Source organism: Coenobita brevimanus, chromosome 65 (assembly GCF_032717465.1).
Source record: "Coenobita brevimanus isolate Jiangsu-jjx chromosome 65, ASM3271746v2, whole genome shotgun sequence".
Classification (NCBI taxonomy): domain Eukaryota; kingdom Metazoa; phylum Arthropoda; class Malacostraca; order Decapoda; family Coenobitidae; genus Coenobita; species Coenobita brevimanus.
In genome coordinates, this window is record NC_137018.1 from 25274204 (window position 1) to 25296342 (window position 22139).

The 22139-nt window shown below is 41.9% G+C and overlaps 1 protein-coding gene across 1 annotated transcript in view; it reads left to right on the plus strand.

Moving 5' to 3' along the window:
• amon (prohormone processing protease amontillado) overlaps positions 1 to 22139 on the plus strand; it is a 278590-nt gene that overhangs the window by 171333 nt on the left and 85118 nt on the right. The window contains exon 3 of the mRNA XM_080276457.1: positions 14262 to 14405. Coding sequence (XP_080132583.1) covers positions 14262 to 14405 — 144 coding nt within the window. The remainder of the gene's footprint in view (positions 1 to 14261; positions 14406 to 22139) is intronic.

The following is a 22139-nucleotide window of genomic DNA, read 5'->3' on the forward strand; positions in this document are numbered from 1 at the left end:
TTGCCCCCATCGTGAAGCATTCGTTCAAAAGTTAGTGATTGCAACCAGGTTATTTCACCCTAGCACACTCAGGTACTTTCCTTTACCGTCCACTCCTGCCGGACACTACAAAATGCCGTCAACCCCGTTGTCGCGTTCTCTGCTGTATTTATTCCACCAGACGACAAACGATAATAATTCAAGTGAGATTTACTGAGTGTTAATACGCTCACCATTAACCGTGTCTTGGTATGGGATATCACTGTTACTTTTTTCCAGCTTATATCAAACGATTTCATTCGGCCGAGAGCGAGTCATAACTGCTGGAGGGCAAATACAGTCACCAATAATCTACTCTTGGTAGGGGCATTTCCAGTACGTTCTTCCCAGCTTGCGTCAAAGAAAATATTAAACAAAGTGTTTCATGTGCCCGAAAGTTAAGCAGAACATACATTACAGCAGAAGCTTAGACTTCAAAAAAAAAAAAAAAAAAAAAGTCCATCTGCTGTGAAGGTTGGAGTTTAAAAGAAAACTACAATCCTTGATTACATAATAACCACCCACAGCTATGTTAGATACCTGCACAAACAGTATTAAGTGTCGCACGTATAAATAAAATGGAAGTAATATTTGTAACATCACGTACCTCGCTCGCCTGATCTCAAACAGCATGGCCTTCCTCTCTCATCTCAAGCAGGTAAATGAAGATGCTCCAGCGGTTTAGAGGATTCGGAGCTGGATGGCGAACTAGGAAGGGAGGGCTTGAACAGCCGGCAATTACTCCTTCACAGCGATGACTTCTTGTCTGGTTTATATTTCCTCTCTTCAGATGATTATACATGTTAGGAGAGATATGTCGATCAGAGCGGTCAGTCGTAGCCTTTATTAACCTCTGCATCAAATCACCTGAAGGTGAATAAAGACAGACTAGGAGACTTCGGGGGTTCAGACAATGTGAAACATGATGGTGAACTCGGTGAGAGAGGATTCGAATACCCGGTAAGAAGACTCTCATTGCGAGGACTTCTTGTTGTATGTTTTTGCTGTCTCCAGCCGTTGTTTTGAACTGCGTGGGTTGGATAGAACCTTCTTCAACCTCCCCTCCTCCTCCACACACACACAAATATGAGAGGTTTTCCTATTCTGAAGAAAAGCTCTGGATGATGAATTCGGCGACGGTGAGTTCGAGCAACCGATATTTACTCCTTCAGTGCAATTACTTCAATGCAGTGATCGTTATAAGTACGAGAGGTCTCTCAGGTGGCAGACAATCATCTGGAGATCGAGTGGGTAGGGAAGTGGTTTGCAGCTCGGTAGTTCCCGGGTGAAACATTACTTAAGAGGCAACAAAGTGTACAACCATAATCAAGAGTTTCCTGCCACTTCTCTGTTGGCTGTGGCAGTGGAAAGTATTGCAAGAAATGAATGTGATATCAATATAAAACACACAGTAAATGAATATGAGAAAGAGTATTTGTGGTTTTGGAAGGAGTGAGAGATATGGAAGGCAGGAAACATTGCTGGCAGAAGACTGTTGGCGACGTTGGCAGAATAACATACACTGAGTTGTCCTGAATCCATCCACCTTTAATTTCTAAGTCATTTTCTCAACAGTAAAATTTACATTCTAATTTTCCCCCAAAATCTGCATCTCCAATATTTGGGACAAGTTTTTTTCCGGAATTTTTTTCGTTACCTTCAATATTTTGCGTCAGTCTTGGCCTAATATATACAGGTTTTTTCCTCACACTTTTACTCCAATTTTTACTGGCTTGTCGTGGAGGTAGGGAGGGAGGGAGGAGGGAGGGAGGGAGGGAGAGAGAGAGAGAGAGAGAGAGAGAGAGAGAGAAAGAGAGAGAGGGGGCATAGATGAGTATGTGAGAGAGAGGGGGGAAAGATGAGTGTGTGTGTGTGTGTGTGTGTGTGTGTGTGTGTGTGTGTGTGTGTGTGAGAGAGAGAGAGAGAGAGAGAGAGGAAGCATAGATGAGAATGTGAGAGAGAGGGGGGAAAGATGAGTGTGTGTGTGTGTGTGTGTGTGTGTGTGTGTGTGTGTGTGTGTGTGTGTGTGTGTGTGTGTGTGTGTGTGTGTGTGAGAGAGAGAGAGAGGTATAATTCCGTGTTAAATAATGAAGGCTGCTGCGTCCTGTGAGCGTCCCTGGCTTGAAGTTCACAGTTCACTGTCTAACACTCTCACTCATTCGCTCCCTCCTTCACTCTCTCCTCTTCTTTCTTCCCTCCCTTCCTCCCTCCTTCTCTTTTCTTCCTCCCTCCCTCTCATCTTTACCTTTCTTCCCTCGCTTCCTTTGTTTCTTTCTTTGTTCCGTTATTTCTCCTTCCTCTCCCTCCCTCAGCTTCCTCTCATATATTTCTCTTCTGCTCTGCCTACCCATTGCATCACATACTTCATCCCTTAACTCCGCCCCTTCTCTCATTTCTTCTCCCTCCATGCCCCTTCTTTTTATCATTTCTTCCTCATCTTTTTCCTCCCTTCCTCTTCCCTTCCGCCAGTCTTCTCATGTTCCGTCCCTCACCTCCTCCCTCCCTACCTTTCCTCTCATTTTATCTCATTCACCTCCTTCCTCTCTCTCTCTCTCTCTCTCTCTCTCTCTCTCTCTCTCTCTCTCTCTCTCTCTCTCTCTCTCTCTCTCTCTCTCTCTAAGTCCGGAAAGCTCTGTAACGAAGCGGCAAAATATGCAAACACAGCATAAAAGTTTGCTTTAACACACACACACTCACACAAACTGTCATCATCATTATTACATTATTTGATCGTCCTTCATTAACCCCGTTGAATAAATTAGGTTGATGAGAGAGAGAGAGAGAGAGAGAGAGAGAGAGAGAGAGGGAGACAGACAGACAGACAGACAGACAGACAGAAAGAAATAAAAAACAGAATAAGTCACCCAACTGCTCGCTAATCTTAACATCTCCGCTATGATCTAGTCTCGCTATCTACAGACGATTTTATATTAAACTGTAAACCCTTTCATAGTGAAGTAAATATTGAGTTCTAAAATGTATCTTATTGCCTTGACCTGTCCTATTGCTCCGGTACGGCCTGTGGATCCTCCAAAGAAACGTCGACTGTGGCATTTTGGAGCTGTGGATTGGGAGGCCCTCAGGCAGTACTTCTTTGATTTTCCCTGGAATGATTATTGCTTCCATGGCCGGGAGCCATCTGAGTGTGCTTTGCGCATTACGGAGGTTATTCTCTCGGGCATGGAAACATACATTCCCTTCTCATATCCTTTTACTAATGCAAGAAAACCTTGGTTTAAGCACGCTTGTTCTAATGCTGTCCGCAACAAGGAGAGGGCCTATAAAAGGTACCGGAGCCAACCCACCCCTGAATCACACCTTGTTTATGCTTCTGCCCGGAATCGTGCTAAGTCTGTTCTTCGCTCTGCTAAAAATAATTTTATCCGTACTAAATGCTCTCAACTCTCCAACTCGAATTCTTCCCGCTCCTTCTGGCACCTTGCCGAAAACCTATTAACAACTTTACCTCATCATCCTTCCCTCCTCTTTTCTACTCTGATGGTTCTGTAGCTATTTCTTCTACTGATAAAACTGATCCCTTCGCTCAGACTTTCTCCTCCAATTTCACCTTAGACGATTCCGGTGCTGTTCCTCCATCACTTCCCCCCTCTGACTTCCTCATGGCTGACATTAAAATTTCTTCAGCTGATGTATTTTCTGCCATCAATGGCCTCAATACTAACAAGGCATATGGTCCTGATGGAGTCCCTCCTGCTGTCCTCAAGAACTGTGTTTCTGAGCTTACACCCTCGGTAGGTAAACTTTTTCGCCTTTCTCCTTTAACTTGTACCTTTCCTTCTTGCTGGAAATTTGCTCTCATTCAGTCAGTCCCAAAGAAGGGTTACCATTCCCAGCCCTCTAACTATCGTCCAATTGCTTTAACATCCTGTGTCTCAAAAGTTTTCGAGTCAATTCTTAACAGAAAATTTTTAAAACATCTTTCCTATCACAACCTTCTTTCCGATCGTCAGTACGGGTTCCGTCAGGGACGCTCCACTGGCGATTTTCTCACCTACCTTTCAGACTCCTGATCATCCTCCTTTCGGGACTATGGCGAAAGCTTTGTCATTGCACTTGACATCTCAAAGGCTTTCGATCGAGTCTGGCATAAATCTTTAATTTCCAAACTGCCCTCTTACGGTTTCTAATCTTCTGCCTGTGCCTTCATCTATAGCTTCCTTTCTGGTCGTTCTATAGCCGCTGTTGTAGATGGCCATCGTTCTTCTTCTTCAAGATCTATAACTCTCTTCCTTTTATTCATAAGTGACCTTCTAAGCTGTAGCCTACATCTAACCCTATCCACTCGTGCGCTGATGATTCCACCCTTCACCTTTCCATTCGGTTCCCGCAACTTCCATCTCAGCAATTACTTCAACAAACAAAGGATGAGGCTATGGCACACCTAATGTCTAACTTGGCTCGTATCTCTGACTGGGGTAAAAATAATCTTGGTGTTTTTAATGCATCAAAAACTCAGTTTTTCCACCTATCAACCCGACACAATTTTTCACAGGAGTACCAACTAATGTTTAATAATATCCAGCTCAATCCTGCATCATCCTTGGATATGTTTGGGGTTTCATTCACTCGGGACTTATCTTAGAAACATCATATTGCATCTCTTGTAAAATCTGCTTCCAAGAGATTGGGTGTGCTAAGCCCACTCCCGTACCTTCTTTACCCCTGCACTGTTGTTGACTTTATAAATGGGTTTTATTCGCCCCTGTGTTGAGTAGAACTCTCATGTGTGGGGAGACTCCCCACATACAGGTTTTCTCAATAGGGTGGTGTCAAAGGCTTTTCGTCTCTTAACTTTCTTCCTCTTACTGGCTCCCTTCAAACTCTGTCTCTTCGCCGCACTGTCGCATGTTTATCTCTTTTCAACCGCTACTTCAATGGTCACTGTTCCTCTGAACTGTCTGCTTGCATCCCTCCACCTCCACGACAAGTGCGTAGCACTCGTCTAGCAACAAACTCTCATCCCTTTTCTGTCCAACTCTCTAATTCAAGAGTTGACCTTCATTTATGCAACAGGTCAACTCCGGAACTGTCTCCCTCTGTCTGTATTTCCTACTTCCTATGATCTCCAGTCTCTCAAACGCAGTGTTTCCAGGCATCTCGAAATGAACAGATCTTGAACTTGGCTCTCTTTCGTGCTTTTTTTTTTTTTTGAATGAACGGTTTGCGGGCTCCTGGCCTTTGGTTCCTTCTGTCTTGCATAAATTTTTTTAAAAAAATCTAATCCCTCTTTAAAAAAAAAAAAAAAGAAAAAAAAAGAGCTAAATAATATCATGTAGAGTTAGCAAAAGTATAATAAAAGACGTTGTTTGCGGGGCAAGGGTTAACACCACAGAGTTATACATATAGAGCGCGCGTCCCTGTGTTGTGGTATGGGCGATAAGTGAAGCCAGCGGGCCCGGCGCGGCGGCCATCTTAGGATGCCCACTCTACCGAGTCCCGACCTTCCCGTACAGCTCATCATAATTCACAAATACTAACCTTTCCCGAGTGTTTTTTTGCATTATATCCTGATGTAAATAGATAGAGCAGTTATCAATATAATTACTTTAGCTATTTTAAGCCTTTTCTCCATTACTATTGCGCTCTGAATGAAGTGAGAAGAAAAGTTATTCCCGGTCCCCTTACCTTGTCTCTACGCACCATTTTACTTTGGATACACAAAAATCAACGATTAGAAGCGAACATATACCAATTTATTAATAGCATTACATTAATTGAGTGGATGGTGAGTGCCCTCACTTACTGGTTCTTAAATAATACTAACTTAGTGTTTTCCTAACATAACAGCCTCTTACTTTAGCAGTGGTTGCTTTTGCAAGATGATGCAAACGTATCTTGCAATATGCAAGCACCACTGCTTTAATAAGAGAAAAAATGTGATTATCAAGTGAACATTCAAACATATGGGAATTATGTGTTTTAAATGCAGTGCTACCAGTCTCTTTCAATACAGAATATGCAACTAGAGAGGAAATTCTGGGAATGTTACGTAGCTCTTTGTCATGACTTTTCAACATTTTCTGAAATATTTTCTCTGTTGATCTGCAGACAGACACAGCACTCATAGAGGGCTTTATCAAGCCGCCTTTGTCCTTAACCAGTATCAATGCACAACTTTTATCATTGTTTTTAATTTCTGTTGCTGTAAGTGCAGACAAGCAGTCTGGACATGAAATATTTCTCTTTACCATTTTAACTGCATATCCGGCAATGTAACCTACTGCAGCTTCCTTATAATCTGACACATCTGTAAAGTTTGGACAGTCTACATAATCATGATCTTGGGCAGGACTGCGAGGAATGATATCATATCTTCTTGCCATCATAATATCTTCAGTTTTATCCTCTAAAGTTTTCTTCATGACACTGCTAGATGTTGCAGATGTGAGCACTTCAGTGAGGTCTTGTGCAGAGACATTCCCGTTTGACGTTTTTATTTCATGCCTCAGAAGGAGTCTCTTGTATGCTGCCATGAGGTTTAACGCAGAAGGGTTATTTCGAAAGCCACCAGATGCTCGAATTGCACAGAAAAAGAGTTCTAAGTTATCCTGTGACAGCTTATAAGTTAGAAAGTACTGGAGTGGCTTATTTACACCTACAAACTGTTTATAAAGTGCCTGAGCACTCTTAATGGCAGCCAAAAAAACAATGAAAGGTGTCTTTCTAGAAGTTTTGTACATGAGGATGTCATCAGAATTAGTGATAGTCATTAGATAAGCAAATGCTTGATCTAAGAATGACATTGAAACTACTTCTGTCTCAGGTTGAAGTGCTGCTTTCATTCCTCTAGCAAATTTGTTTCTCGAGTTCAGTACATCAAAAAGTTTATCAGCCATTTGCAGAAATTTAACTGTACCCTGACAATCCTTAAACTGTGGGAGATGTAATGAATCCCGACAGAAGATTAATGCATCTGCTACACTAGAACTCAGTGTTTGCGCAGCAAGTTTTACTTTCATCTTTTGAGTGTGCCATGAAAGATGGATATCCCTGAGTTTATTTCCTAAATGAAGGCCCTCCTCTTCTTGAAGTTGATGCAGTGCTTGAATATATTTCCATTCTATTTTATTTCCTGATCACAGAGAAACGAGAACATCTTACCTGTTTTGAATTGAGCGTGAGACTGGGCATCCCAATATGGCCGCTGAGCCACTTCCGGTTGCGTCACTTTCAAACCAGGGTGGCGCACTCTATATGTATAACTCTGTGGTTAACACACACTGGCGCCGATGGTAACCTTACGTGAGGTGTTAAATGGCAGTATTAACACCCCTAACACCCCAGGCCTCCCGTGACACCCTCAGCTAAATCAACTCATCTGGTGTCATCTGGAGTCCAGTGCTGGAGCTGTCTCCACCTTAAATTGCTTAATATCGTGTGGGTCAAACCTTCCACCAAATCTGGATGTATATGACTGCATTTGAATTTAAATAGGGAGCTTAACTTTTGTGATGCGAGAGATTTCATAGGGCTGGCTCTCTCTCTCTCTCTCTCTCTCTCTCTCTCTCTCTCTCTCTCTCTCTCTCTCTCTCTCTTTTCCTGCCTTCTTCTCTCCTCCCTCCCTCCCTCCCTCCCTTCCTTCCTCCTTCCGTTCCCTGTCCCTCATTTCCGTTTCCCCTCCTCCCCCTTCCTCTCTAATTTCATTCCCCCTTGTTTTCAGTTCTTCATGCTTTTCTTCCTTCCTTCCATCCCTTCCTCCTTCTTCGCTACCTTCTTCCTTCTCCCCCTCTCCTCTTCCACTCTTTCTTTTTCCACTGTTTCCCTTCTTTCCTTCCTTTGTACCTCTTTTCATTATTCTCTCCTTCCCTCTTCTTCTACCTACCTCCCACCTTCCTTTTCCTTTCCTGCTCTCCCTCCTTTCTTTCCTCCCTCCTTGCTGTCTTTCTCCCACCTTCCTGTCTCCTTATTTCCCTCCCTCCTTTCCTCCTTCCCTCCCTCCCACACACTCCTTCCTTCTTCGTCTACTTTCCCATCTTTTCCACGCCACTTTTTCCGCCATATTCCTTCCTTTCCTTCCTCCCTTTTTCTTTTCCTCCTCCCTTCCCCTCTCATTCCCACATATTCCTAAATCAACTTCCCTCACCCTCCCGTCTGTTTTTCCCCTCATATTTTTCCCTTTGCTACCTCCCTATAGTTTTCCTTACTTCGCCTCCCTCTCATTTCCTACCCTTTCTCCCCCCTCCCCACCATTCGCTTCCCCCTCCTCCCCTTCCCTTTCCACCCCTACCATCCCGTTCCCTTCCCTCTTCTTGTCTCTTTTTTCCTTCTTTTCCCTTCCACTCCATTGAACTCCATTACATTCCTTTCCCTTTCATTCCATTTCCTTCATGTCTTTCTTTCCTTCCTAGCTATTCCTTTCCCTTCCCTACCTTCCTACCATTCCCTTCCACCCTCCCCTCCCCAACCCTACCCTACCCTACCCTACCCTACCCTACCCTACCCCTATCTTTTTTTCTTTACCCTCCCCCTCCTTCCCATCCTTCCCTTCGCTTCCCTTTCCCCTACTTTCTCATCCCTACCCTCTCCCCTCCTTCCCACCCATCCACCCCATTCCCTTCCTCTCCTCCCCTTGCTACCTCTCACCCTCCCCTCCTCTTCCTTTCCCTCCTTCCCTCCCCATCCTTCCCCTCCTTCCCCCTACCCTTCTCCCCCCCCTCCCCTCCAAGGTTAATGGAGTGTTCATGTAGGAAAAGAAACCTCCTCCTCTTCCCTCCTCATCTTCCTCTTTCTCCACCTTTGATCTTCCTCTTTCTTTTCTTCCTCTACCATTTTTCTCTTTTCCTCTTCGTTTGTGATCTCTCACCTCCTCCTCCTCCTCCTCCTCCTCCTCCTCCTCCTCCTCCTCCTCCTCAAGTCCATCATCTTAAGCCTTTATAATCTGCCTTTATTAACATAATCCACTGGAGTACGAGGAGCAGACAAGAGGCTGGAGGAGGAGGAGGAGAAGGAGGAGGAGCAACAACAGCAAATAATGAAATAAAGTACGGAGAAAAGGAAGACGTAATATTAATGATGATAATGATGATGATGATGATGATGATGACAATAGTAATAATAATAATTATTATTATTATTATTATTATTATTATATTATTATTATTATTATTATCATTATTATTATTATTATTATAATAATAATGATTATTATTATTATTATAATTATAATAATAATACTTTTCTGTTTTTTTCTTCACTGCAGCCAGTGGCTGAATATACACAAAAGACCTTAATCGAGTATCCTAGCTTCTGAGGGGCAACAGGCTCACCCTGGCTATTCCTAAAGAGGGCCGGCACACCACCAAGCCTTACCAAGGCTGGAGTGAGGCGTAGGCACAAGAGAACAGACCTCCTAATCTTTACCTCGCCGAGTTTCGAACCATTAAGGATCTTTCACCACAACACGCCTATAGAGCTACACTTGACGGAGGGTGCTCACCTCCCCCACGCCAGATAGGCGCATGCCCAGAGCAGGGATCCAGTCCTGGTCACTTACTGTTGACTGGATGTCGAGTTCTCTAGCGACCGCGGCACTGTATATATATATATATATATATATATATATATATATAAATATATTTATATATATATATATATTTTTATATATATATATATATATATGAGGGAAGCATATAAATATATATGTTTCTTGTTGAAAATATTTCATGTCCCCTTTATTTCCCATCCCTCCTCCTCCTCCTCCTCCTCCTGGCGTGGCCTGGTGTGTGAGATTTGAAGCCCTAAGCATATAACAGGCAGGCAATCCACTGGTAATGGGTCTTACTCTGTTCACGGCACAGGGGGAGAGAGAGAGAGAGAGAGAGAGAGAGAGAGAGAGATTCAGTGAGACATGACAGAACTGCAGGAGAGAATGATGGTTGAAGAGGATAGCTGAGTAAGAGAGTGAGTGGGAGAGGGAGGGAGGGAGGAGGAAGGGTAAAAGTAAAACGGTGAATTCGATGGGAGTGATGGAGGAGGAGGGAAAAGGGGAGAGTAATGACTAAGGGAGGAAAGGAAAGTAAGACAGAGGGAGGGAGGGAGGAAGAGAAGTAAGTGAATGAGGGAAGGAGAGAGTATGAATGAATGCGAGAAGGTAGGAAAGTGAGGGAGAGGGGGAGGTGAAGAAGAGGTGAATGAAGGAAGGAAAGTGAGAAAGAAAGGGAAGAAGAAACCAGAAAGAAGGAGGAAGGGATGGAAAGTGAGAAAGTGCGAGTTAGGGAGGGAATGCAGGGAGTGAGAAGGAGAGAGAGAGGGAGAGAAGGAAGGAAGAAAAGTGAGGAGACAGGATGGAGGTAAAATAGAAAGAGAAGAGGGATAGAAGAAGAGAAAAAGACAAAGAATCGGAAGCGAAGGAGTGACTGAGGGAAGATTGAAAAGTAAAAGAGAGAGAGAGAGAGAGAGAAGTTTGAAAAGCAAATTTGATGAAGAGAGTGAGAGAGAGTGAAAAAAGATGGAGGGAGGGAGGAAGGGAGGGAGGGAAGCAAGAGAAGTGCACAGGAGTACAAAGGAAAACAAACAGCAACATACCCTTTGGTCCTGTCGTGGCTGTTTGATATAGGTAAGATTATAACTAACAAAACTATTCGATCACCTAAAGACAAGGATGAAAAAGCAGTAAGGCTAACCCCCCCCCCCCAGTCACCAAACCTTCCAGCCGAAGTCGGCAGAAAATAGTGAGAAGGACCACCATGCAACATAGAAATGTTGCCATAGATGTTTCATTAGGAAAAGGGAAAGGAAATCATAGTCTACACTACATTATGTACCTGAAAAGGAAAGTAACATTAAGTCCACAATATTTATCGATGCTGTTGTGTAATAGTAGCAATCAGGCCCTGAATATATATATATATATATATATATATATATATATATATATATATATATATATATATATATATATATATATATATATATATATTAAACATAATAAGCTGTTGATTAGAAGACAGATACTTATCCTAGTGGCCTTTAAAGGTCGGTACTGAATCACAGTTTACCACACTGGAGGGCAATTCTATTAAAGGAGAAATGATTAACTCGTGTGACTGGCATCGTTTGCCGATAAATTTATGCCCATTACTTCTTATAGAATTCAAGCGATCAACTGTGAAGTATTTCTAGACAGCCATATTATAATGTTCTTTGAATATTTTGAATACTTCAATTAAATCTCCTCGTAACATACGCTATGTTAAGGTAAAGAGATTCAAGGCTTGTAAATGCTCCTCGTATGGTTTATAAAGGCAGGAGGGAAGAAATGGAAGAAGCGAAGGAAGGGAAGCAAGAGAGACAGGAATGAAGGAAAGGAAGGGATGGAGAAAGGGAGGCAAAGAAGACAGAAATGAAGGAAAGGAAGAAGGAAGGGAGGGAGGGAGGGAGGGAGGGAGGAAGGGAGCCAGCTGGTGTAGCAGTAAGTGAGAAGTTACGGCCCGGTTCCAGATGGTGCTTCCACCTCCCCCCCCCTTTCCTTTCCCCTCCCCATCCTTCTCCCCCTCGTTCCCTCCCTGCTCCCCATCCCCTTTCCTTCCCCTCCGTTCCCTTTCCCTCCCTCTCAGTCCCCGTCACCCCCTCCTTCCCCATCCTCCTCCGTTCCACCCTCGTACTTCTCTTTTCTCACTTTCTCCACTTGCTCTCTCTCTCTCTCTCTCTCTCTCTCTCTCTCTCTCTCTCTCTCTCTCTCTCTCTCTCTCTCTCTCTCTCTCTCTCTCTCTCTCTCTCTCTCTCTCTCTCTCTCTCTCTCCATTTTCTTCCTCTATCTTTGCGTCTCCCATTCTTCCTTCTACACACCCTGTCTTTATTACCTGTCGTTGTCCTTCTCTCTCATTTCTCTCTCCTATCTCACTTTTTTGTTACTTTTTCTGCTCTAACTCTTCTCCCTCCCACATTTGTTATGCTTTCTCGCCTTCTTCCCTCCACACCCCTTCTCATTCCCTATCCTTCATTCTCTCTCTCTCTCTCTCTCTCTCTCTCTCTCTCTCTCTCTCTCTCTCTCTCTCTCTCTCTCTCTCTCTCTCTCACTGACAGGAGTGTTAAAAACATAATAATAATAATAATAATAATAATAGTAAATGACCACGTTTATCCTAGCTTCTTATCTGCCCTTTATCAGTTTTATTATAGGCAACTCTCCAACACTTTTTATCAGCTAATCTTATCGCCTCGTGCTGTTAGAAAATTAGTACAGTTACCCCACTTCATTTATTAGTTTTCTATGCCTCCCTCTGTTTACATTTTGTGCTCGTTGGACGAGCGTATAGATTTTCCTTTTTTTTTTTTTTTTTTTTTTTTACAAGAATGGATTAATGCAATATTTTTTCGCGTGTGTTAGAACCAGTGTGTCATGAAATGAGAGCGGATTCATAATCTGTAAAAGCTGTAATCCGGTTTCAGAGGCTTTTAGTTGGGTCATGCTGGTTGCTGACGAGTGCTGGGATGACTGGGTATTGGGTAAGAGGATCACGCACCTCGATAATACTACAAAATACGTGTCTTGTTTTTACAGAGCCACGAATTGTTCAAATGGAAGCATATATAGCCACATACCAAATCTGAATTTAATGTGTAGAGAGAACATTTTTGACCCGAACTGTCTCCCTCACACCATCATTATATACACAACTTCATTACGTGGGCGTAATTTCTTCCCGTACGAAATAGCTAACAGACATTACCCTCTAGCCTTCATACACATCCGAGTGTAGTTAGAAGTTGGGAGGGTAGTGCGATGTTTGTTCCATAAAATGAAGTGACTAAATGGACGATGGAATTTGCCCAACTTTGGTAGTTTAGCAAATCAAGCAGATGATGTGCTAAGCTTGTCTAGCCGGGTGTTACGGCCAGCAAACTCAGGGTCGTGCCATTGTAAAGTTTGTTTTTGTAAAACATGTCATTAATTTATTCTAAGATTTCTCGAAATCAACTAAAAAGTTTGCCTGTATATCACCGTCTAACACACTATCACCCCATAGGTTATCATATGATATAGCCGGAATATAATTAATGCGGTGTGATACTTATTTCACATCCCTCGCGTTTTATATGCAGTGAGAGCATGTCATCCCTTGTCACTCCACCCACAACTTTCGCTACGATACCTGTGCACTCATCCACCTCCACATAACCTCCATACATTATTTTCCACACTCCGCAGCCATGAGGTCTTTTATCCTTATGTGTTCCAATTAAAATCGTATGTAAGTGGTCAGAATAGAATGAGACACCTTCACTGTAGGCCTACTGTTAGTATCAGTGGAGATAGTGTGTGTAGTCTCTTCACCATAAGAGATCATTTCTAAACTTAATGAAAATACCTAGTGATGGCAAGAGTAAATAAAGAAGACGAGATTTAAATTAAAGGGTATTCAATTATAATCATAATCATCGTCTCGTTGTTTTGTCTTCATCGTTATCACCATTACTATCTTATTACACGTATCATCATAATGATCATCATCATATATTTTCATCTTAGCATCATCAGCAACAACAACATGGTAATGCCATTTCCCAATACAGCTTTATTTGGAAATTCGATGGCCTGACTAATGAGTGAATGGCGGCGGGAATCTTTTTACGCGGGAACTCTGATGTCAAATCTCCAACGTTCTGCTTTTCATAATTGCTGTTCCCAGATCCCACCCACCTTGTTTATAAATGCCAACAGTATTAGGACGACGATGACGACGGCGACGACGACGATGATGATAATGATGATGCTGATGATATTACAGTAGGATGATGCTGAAAACGCTAATTATGATGCTGTTGTTGATGATGGTGATGAATTATGAGGAACATAGGATGTAGATGATCGTGCATGTATTGGTGAAATTGTTGTTTTGTTGTTGTCGTTGCTGCTGCTGCAGATTATGATCATGATGAAGATGATGATGATGATGACCATGATAATAATAATAATAATAATAATAATAATAATAACAACAACAACAACAACAATAATAATAATAATAATAATAATGTTGATAATGATGATGGTGGATGATTAATTTCCTAGTGTTTGTCTGTATATCTGAGTATCTCTACAACACTTTCAGAAACCCAAGCAACTTTAGAATCCCTAGGCCCCACTACACTGATATCTCATAAGTCTCTCTCTCTCTCTCTCTCTCTCTCTCTCTCTCTCTCTCTCTCTCTCTCTCTCTCTCTCTCTCTCTCTCTCTCTCTCTCTCTCTCTCTCATTCCTTGGTGTGTCTTACTTGCAGGTGCGGCAGGTGGTGCAGCAGGTGGGGTTCCGGCGTGAGAAGCGAGGGTACAAGCCCCTGAGGGTGGAGAACCTGGTGCCTCTGCATCAGTTCCAGCAGGCCTCCCACCCGTCAGACCCTTACTTCCCACTCCAGTGGTATCTGGTAAGTCACCCGTCACACCCACCACACTCGTCACACCCACACCCCATACACCCGTCACACTCTTACACCCGTCACACCCTTACACCCTGACGCCCATCACACCTTTACACCCTTAAGCCCGTCACACCCCTACTTCCCACTCCAATGGTATCTGGTAAGTCACACGCCAACAACAAACTCTGACTCTTATGTACTCGAATGGTATATGACAAGTTCAGTCAAACTTTGTAAATCCAACTGGTAAGTTCCCTCCACCTCTCTCTCTCTCTCTCTCTCTCTCTCTCTCTCTCTCTCTCTCTCTCTCTCTCTCTATATATATATATATATATATATATATATATATATATATATATACTGTATATATATATATATATATATATATATATATATATATATATATATATATATATATATATATATATATATATATATATATATATCCCAAATTATACCTATTTCGTGCCTCCATCATGAATTTAGGGATCGCAGGATCTCAGTATCACTTCCAGGCGCAACGTACAAAACACACACACACACACACACACACACACACACACACACACACACACACACACACACACACACACACACACACACACACACACACACACACACACACACACACACACACACACACACACACACACACACGCACACACACTGTACCGGCGCTCCATACCAGCTCAACACGGCCAGAGGCATTACCTAAATAAGTATCTTTGAATGAGTCAAGCTCTGTACCAGGTTTGACTAAATGATTTTTCATTATTAAAAGGAAAAGAAATAATAAGTTTAAATAAGACTGGTTCAAACAACAAAGAACCACGATGCGTTGAGTCAGCTGGGTTTATTTATACTACAGCAAGACGGGGAAAGCGTGCACACTTTGTAAGTACACACTCTGTTCATTTAGTATTACAAAATGGATACATACTTCAGTAAAACAAATTTGGAAAAGAAAAGGGATAAAAGTAAAAAGCAAAATGATGATTTCTACCAAGAACTGGTTGAAGTGGAGACTCACAATAGACTGGTTGAACGTGTACACAAACTAGAAATGGCTTTCAAAAATGAAATTGATGAAATAAAGAAGCAAATGCACTTGCAAAAGGAAGAGATAGAAAAACTGGGAAGGGAGGCCAATAAGAAAGACACAACCATCAGTGAACTAACAGTGGAACTGAATACGCTTAGGAAGAAAGTGAGTGAAATGGGAAGTACAGTAGTTAATCACGAGAGTGTTATGGAAGAGTTAAAAAATGACACAGAGACAATTAGACAAGCAAGCAGTCTTATGGACCAGAGCAGTGATATTGAGGAGAAGATAACACAGATGAATGAAGCTGTGCAAAGCTACAAAAATGATGTAGAAATCACGTATGCTGAGATGGTGAAAGTAAAGAAAGACTTAGAAACAAGGGTGGAGGAAAAAAACATTAAAAAGGAAGTGAAAAGAATAATCCAAAACAATCCAAAGTTAGTCAGAGATTCAGTAGAAATAAATAAATCAATAGTAATCACTGGTATAGAAGAGGAAGATATTAAAAACAAAATCACTAGAGACAAAAAGGAGATGGCAAATGTAATGAGCTTACTGAAAGAAGTATCAGAGGAAATCTGTAGTAAAGACATAGAGGAACACAAAAGGTTAGGGAAATACGAGAAAAGCAAGACAAGACCTCTAAAGGTGACTTTCCAGAGTGTAAACACTGTGGAAGAGATACTAAAAAATGCAAAGAATCTTATGGAAAAAGAGAAGTTCAAAAATGTATGGATAAAAAGATGTCTAACACAAGAGGAACTGGAATTACTGAAAGAGAAAAGGGTGGAAGCAAAAATAAAAAATGAGGGAAGATCAGAAGAGGACAAGAAGAAATTTTTTTACAAAGTAATAGGATTGCAGGTACGAAAGTGGTACACAAACAGGATGGAAGAAAAAGGAGGAAGTTAGTAGAACCATGTCATGACAAGTATATAAACAAGATGATAAAGTTGATGTACTCAAATGTGGATGGAATAGTATCTAAATTACTAGAGATGAATGATTATGTCAGAGAAAATGAACCACAAATAATATGCCTAACTGAGACAAAATTAACACCAAGGATATCCAATGACATACTAAACTTAGAGGAATACAATATATGGAGAAGAGACAGAAATTTAAAAAAAGGAGGAGGAATTATAATATTAACTAAGAAAAATCTAAAAGTCAAGGAAATAAACCTAGATATACCATCACAAGTAGAAATGATTGCAGTAGAGATCAACACATCTGAAGGTAAAGTAATTGTTGCCAATTTGTATATGCCACCCAGATCAAACACATGGGAAAGAGATGAATATGAGGACCTGGCAGAGAGTACAATTCAGAGTATAAGATCCTTGCTACATAAAATGGAAGAGAAATCGGAAAGAATTATACTAACTGGGGATTTCAATACAAATATACTGTAAATTGGAATACTCTAGATATAAATAGCCAAGAAAGCTGTGGGACCAAAAGCTCCTGGATCTCGTACAAGAGTTTTTCTTAACGCAACATGTGAGGGAAACCACTAGAAAAAGAGGACTTGATGTACCTTCAGTGCTAGATCTAATATTTACTAGGCAAGAAAATGACATTGACAATTTAATATATCACCCTCCACTCGGCAAAAACGATCATGCAGTACTAAATTATAACTTCAGGATAGCATATGACATAGTAAACAGCAATGACAGTTACAAAAAGAGACTAAACTATAAAAAGGGAAATTATCAAGACTTAAAGAAGTATTTCTTAGAAGTTGATTGGGAAAATGAGCTTAGAGGACAAGATTTAAATGCTGTATATAAAAAATGTTGTGAATTTTATGAAATAGGAGTCCAGAAGTACATCCCACAGCACAAGGAAGCAGATAAGAAAATACAGAAATGGTTCAATACAGAATGTAAAAAATCAAAAGAAAGAAGAGATTTGTTATGGAACAGATACAGAAGACACAATAGTGAAAGGGCGTATAATAATTACAAACAGGCAAGAAACGACTATACAAGAATAAGGAGGGAAGCCCAAAAACAGTTTGAGGAGGATATAATAAATAAAAGTAGTGATCAACCAAAGCTGTTTTACAGCTATATCAGAAGCAAAACCAAAGTAAAAGATATAATACAATCCATCACGGACGAGGGAATCACTTATACACAAGAGAAAGATATTTGTGAAGCACTAAATAAGAATTTCCAATTAGTTTTTACAGAAGAAAAAAAATTTTGAGAGGGAATATGTGGAACACGCATGTCCACACATACTACCAGATATACAAATAGCAGAAAAAGTAATACAAGAGGAGTTAAGTAGATTAGACAGAGGAAAAGCAAGTGGTCCTGATGAAATTTCATGTTGGGTGTTACGAGAATGTGCAAAGGAGTTAAGTTAACCATTATTTTTAATTTTCAAGAAATCCTTGAGTCAAGGGAAACTACCTGATATTTGGAAAAAAGCAAATATAGTCCCCTTATTCAAGAAAGGAAATAGACATAATCCTCTCAACTACCGACCAGTATCACTGACCAGTGTTGTAAGCAAGGTATTAGAAAAACTTATAAGAAAAGCTTGGGTAAATCATCTAGAAGAACACAGTATGATAACAGAAAGACAGTTTGGTTTCAGAAAAGGAAAATCATGTGTTACTAATCTGTTGAGCTACTATGACAGAGTAACAAACACAATACAGGAAAGGGAAGGATGGGTGGACAGTATCTATTTAGATTTCAAGAAAGCTTTTGACACAGTACCACACCAAAGACTTTTATGGAAGCTGTACCATCAAGGAGGAATTCGAGGCAAACTGTTTTGTTGGATGCAAGACTTTCTCATAAAAAGAGAAATGAGGACAGTACTAAGAGGAAACTACTCATCATGGAAAGAAGTGACTAGTGGAGTACCACAGGGTTCGGTGCTGGCACCAATCATGTTTCTAGTGTACATAAATGATATAAACAGTAACACTGGAAATGAGAACTATCTGAATATGTTTGCAGATGGTGCAAAAATACAAAGGAGAATTACTAGCACAGACTCTTGTAGGGAGCTACAAGAAGAATTAAATAAACTTCATGAATGGAGTAGTACATGGCAAATGGAATTCAATGTGGACAAGTGTCATGTAATCAAGTTTGGTAAAAGTGGAAAAAGACCTGATTGGGATTATAAGTTAGGAAATAAAACCCTATACACATCAGAAAGAGAGAAAGACCTAGGTGTGATTATCAATAACAGACTATCTCCGGCTGACCACATCAGCGAGAAGGTACGGAACATGTATACACTGCTTGCAAATATGAGAATAGCATTCACATACATAAATGAAGACATGCTAAGAAGGATAATAACATCATTCATTAGACCAACCCTGGAATATGCATCAATAGTCTGGAGTCCTCATCTCAAAAAGCATATAGACAAGATTGAAAAAGTTCAAAGGGCCGCTACAAGATGGATACCAAGCTTAAGGGACCTAAGCTACGAAGAAAGACTAAATAAACTGAATCTACCAACACTACAGGAGAGAAGGAAAAGAGGTGACATGATAATGCTATATAGGTGCATATCAGGAAAGGAGAAAATAGACATAAATGATTACTTAACATATGGAGAAGCATCAGCAAGAGGACACTGCAAAAAACTGCATAAGAAGAGAGGTGATAAAGACGTAAGGAAATTCAGTTTCCCAAACAGAGCAATTGATCAATGGAATGCACTACCGAATGAAATAGTGTGTGCCAAAACAATTCACAAATTTAAGGATATGTACGATAAATATAGTCTAAGACACGGGACAATACGAGCTTGACTCATTCCTATAAAGATACAATTAGGTAGGTAAGAACACACACACACACACACACACACGCACACACACACACACACACACACACACACACACACACACACACACACACACACACACACACACACACACACACACACACACACACACACACACTGTTCCATATATGCTGTCAGAACCGTCATGCGTTCCCCCTCCACCAATATCACCCTTTCATGTGCCCTTTGAATTCAGTTTTTTGGGCCGGACAGACGCCGAGCCGAAATGTCAACTTGCCGAAATAGCCTGACTTTGTTTACTTCTGGTAGTACCAATTTGTCACCTTAATTTTTTCGGTCATATAAGCGCTAGTGAGACATGATTGTAAAACGAGAGACAGACAGACAGACAGACAGACAGACAGACAGAGACATACAGACAGACAGACATAGACAGACAAATATACAGACGGACAGACAGATAGACACACACACAGAGACAGAGACAGAGAGAGGCGGACACAGGGAGAGAACAACAATGTGGCTGTGAAGGTGTAATGAGTGAGGCGTTCTCTCTTTAACTCTGACATTCTGACTTATTGAGGCTTTAGCTCTCTCTCTCTCTCTCTCTCTCTCTCTCTCTCTCTCTCTCTCTCTCTCTCTCTCTCTCTCTCTCTCTCTCTCTCTCTCTCTCTCTCTCTCTCTCTCTCTCTCTCTCTCTCTCTCTTTCGTTATATTCATGATTCAGTCCTTTCATCTCTCTCTTTCCCTTCTCTGACATTTCTTGTTTCCATTCCTTTCTCCCTCCTCCCTCCTTCTCTCCCTCTCATTGTCATTCCCTACCTGTCTCTCTTCCCATTTTCTCTCTCTCCCTTCCTTCCTAGATCTCACCTTCCTTTCCTTCTTCCCCGCCCTCCTCCCTACCACATTCTATTCTTCACTGTTTCCCTACCACACTGTCACATTCATCACCAAATCATCCCTCGCGTATTTTCTCCTCGCTTTCATTCCACCTTGCTCGGTACCTCCCTCGCTTCAGCCATTTAGCCTTTATAGGTATTCCTCTGCCTCCCCCACCCTTGCCTTCCGCTCATTCCATCCTCCGGTCCTTCCTTTCTTCATTAGGTTTTCTCTCCGTTCCTTCTTTCCTCTCTCCTTCCCGACCTAACTCTCTCATTTCCTTCCTTCCACCATACCAGCTTCATTTTCTTTCTTCCCTCCTCCCTTCCTCCCTCCTTACTTACCTCTTCCCTCTTTCTCACTTTCATCACCTTCATTCTCCCTCCCACAAGTTTTTTCTCCTTCCATTCAACTTCCTCTCTCTCTCTCTCTCTCTCTCTCTCTCTCTCTCTCTCTCTCTCTCTCTCTCTCTCTCTCTCTCTCTCTCTCTCTCTCTCTCTCTCTCTCTCTCTCTCTCTCTCTCTCTCTCTCTCTCCTTTCACCTTATCATTTCCCCGCCATCATTTTTCCCCACACATTCCCCTGAGGCAGAGACACTGATAGCGAGACTCTTATCAGTTCATAACCTGCTATCTTTGTGCCCAGAGAGAGAGAGAGAAAATGTACATGTGTGTGTGTGTGTGTGTGGGAGACCGGGAGAGAGAGAGAGAGAGAGAGAGAGAGAGAGAGAGAGAGAGGTAACAAATGAAGTTTTCTTTGGTATAACTGTGTGTGTGTGTGTGTGTGTGTGTGCGCGCGTGAACAGGAGAGAGAGAGAGTGGTAACAATGTAGGTTTTCTTTGTTATAACAATGTGTGTGTGTGTGTGTGTGTGTGTGTGTGTGTGTGTGTGTGTGTGTGTGTGTGTGTGTGTGTGTGCGTGTGTGTGTGAACGGGATAGAGAGAGAGAGAGGTAGCAAATGAAAGTTTTCTTTGTTACAGCAACGTCCTTCTGCTCTCTCTCTCTCTCTCTCTCTCTCTCTCTCTCTCTCTCTCTCTCTCTCTCTCTCTCTCTCTCTCTCTCTCATTAAGGGCGAACCACCACTTTGGGATTAGAAGGGCTCAGGGTGACGCGCACACACACACACACAGACACACATACAGTCCTTAATTCTTTCTTTCCCTCATAAGAATCTCTCTCTCTCTCTCTCTCTCTCTCTCTCTCTCTCTCTCTCTCTCTCTCTCTCTCTCTCTCTCTCTCTCTCTCTCAATAACAAGGTTAGGAGGATGGTGAGACTGGATTGACTTTGGTTACCTCTGTTAATGCTATTTTGTGACCCTTTACTCTCTCTCTCTCTCTCTCTCTCTCTCTCTCTCTCTCTCTCTCTCTCTCTCTTCATCTAGTTTTTCGTCTCCTCCTCCCCTGCCCACCCCTCCCCGCCTGTGAATGGCCCAGCAGTCTTCAATGGCCTTGCCACTGTTTACGCAAAGCCCATAGCGTGTCTAAGCAGCTTCCTGAATGGCCACCTAACGACCAATCAGCCGCTCTTTTCAAGCCGTGTTGCCATAAGGGGCTCATCGGCTCAACCAATCATAGTCCAGCGCTACCCGGTGACGTCACAAGCCTCTTCTCCACTCTAGCCAATCACGGTTTGAGGAATCAATGACGTCACCGCTGAACCCAGTGACGGCCAATCAGCATGTTCTCTCAGTTGTGACGTCACCCCATTTTTTTCCTCCCTCTTTCGGTGCTGAAAGAGAGAGAGAGAGAGAGAGAGAGAGAGAGAGAAATGAAAATCAGTGAGAGTGGGACGAGGGGGAGAGAGAAAGGGAAACCGTGAGCGTAAAATGGTAGCAAAAACAAAGGGGAGGATCAAAGAGTTCCATGGATAACCAGACCACACAGGCCTTACGGTGCCAACGACGTGACTCGACTTTAATAGTAACAGACAATATTGTACTATTCATGGGGAGAGAGAGGGGGGGGGGTGAAAACTCTACGGGGATTGGTAGCCACGTTTCACTTACCCTGCTGGATGGATG